Here is a 1119-nt window from a genome sequence, read left to right as displayed (position 1 = left end):
TATAACTGTATTATCACTGTTTATGTCCGGAATTAAAACTGTTACTGGAAGTAAAAGTATATAAAGTATAATCAGGGAACATGATATTGATCATTATTAGTGATTTTACTGCAGTATTTACTTTATATAGTGCTGAGTATTAATACTTCATAAACTGCTCTGAATGTAGACTCTGAAGTCATCTGTCTGATGAATGCAGTAAACGTACTGCGATGTGGTGCAGCAGTAGTAGTTTAAAATAGTGTATTTGTACACTGAATCAGATCAATGACTCACCTGCTGAGAGTTTCTGACATCATCAGTCAATCTGCCAATCAGAGCCCTGCTGTTTGCTCTGTGTGACCTCTGACCTCTGAGCTCCTCCCTGTGGTGTTCTGGTCTGAAGCCAGTCCTTCTGCCGCTGAGCTCAGAGCTGAACCCGGATCAGGACTCTATATTTATCTCAGATTAAAGAGTCGAGACAGCGAAACCTCTTCCTCACTCCTCCTCTTCCTCACACTCCTCCCTGTCTCTTTTCCTAGCAGCATGTCTGTGAGCGGCTCCGTGGCCGGGGGCCCCCCCTGGAGGAACAACAGCTTCATCCTGGGAGGGGGGCGAGACCCTCCTCTGTCTGACCAGGGAGAGACCATCATCGGAGTCTACCTGCTGCTGCTGGGTGGGTGCACACACACACACACACACACACATAGGGAGGGTACTCCTCCATTACACTGTGGTTCAAACTGCGTCTACATATATCAATAACTGAACCAATAACTGAACCAATAACTGAGCCAATAACTGAATCAATAACTGTATAAAATCTAATATCAATGTATTGAGTGTAACATGAAGAACTACAAACTTTCCTTTCGTTGTCTAATGATCAATATAGTTCTCATCGAATTTAATGTTAAGTCTTTATAATCCTCTAATATATTGTTGGTATTGATCATATTGATCATATTAATGACATTGATTATCCTCAACTGAAAATAATTTAGAAGCAAGTTTCAGATTCAATTTTGAAAATATGATTCTAGAAGATTTTTTTGTTTGTGTGTGTTTGTTTGCTTGTTTGTGTGTGTGTGTGTGTGTGTGTTTGTGTGTGTGTGTTTGTTTGTTTGTGTGTGTGTTTGT

At 40.6% G+C, this 1119-nt stretch overlaps 1 protein-coding gene across 1 annotated transcript in view; it reads left to right on the top strand.

Moving 5' to 3' along the window:
* The first annotated feature begins 525 nt into the window (after positions 1 to 525).
* Positions 526 to 1119, top strand: part of LOC118326664 (opsin-5-like) — a 2970-nt gene continuing 2376 nt past the window's right edge. The window contains exon 1 of the mRNA XM_035659700.1: positions 526 to 655. Within this exon, the coding sequence (XP_035515593.1) occupies positions 526 to 655 (130 nt within the window). The remainder of the gene's footprint in view (positions 656 to 1119) is intronic.

This window comes from Morone saxatilis, unplaced genomic scaffold (assembly GCF_004916995.1).
Source record: "Morone saxatilis isolate NCDOM2014 unplaced genomic scaffold, NCSU_SB_2.0 Contig17, whole genome shotgun sequence".
NCBI lineage: Eukaryota > Metazoa > Chordata > Actinopteri > Moronidae > Morone > Morone saxatilis.
The sequence above is the reverse complement of the archived record's forward strand: the minus strand, read 5'-3'. Positions and strand labels throughout refer to the sequence as shown.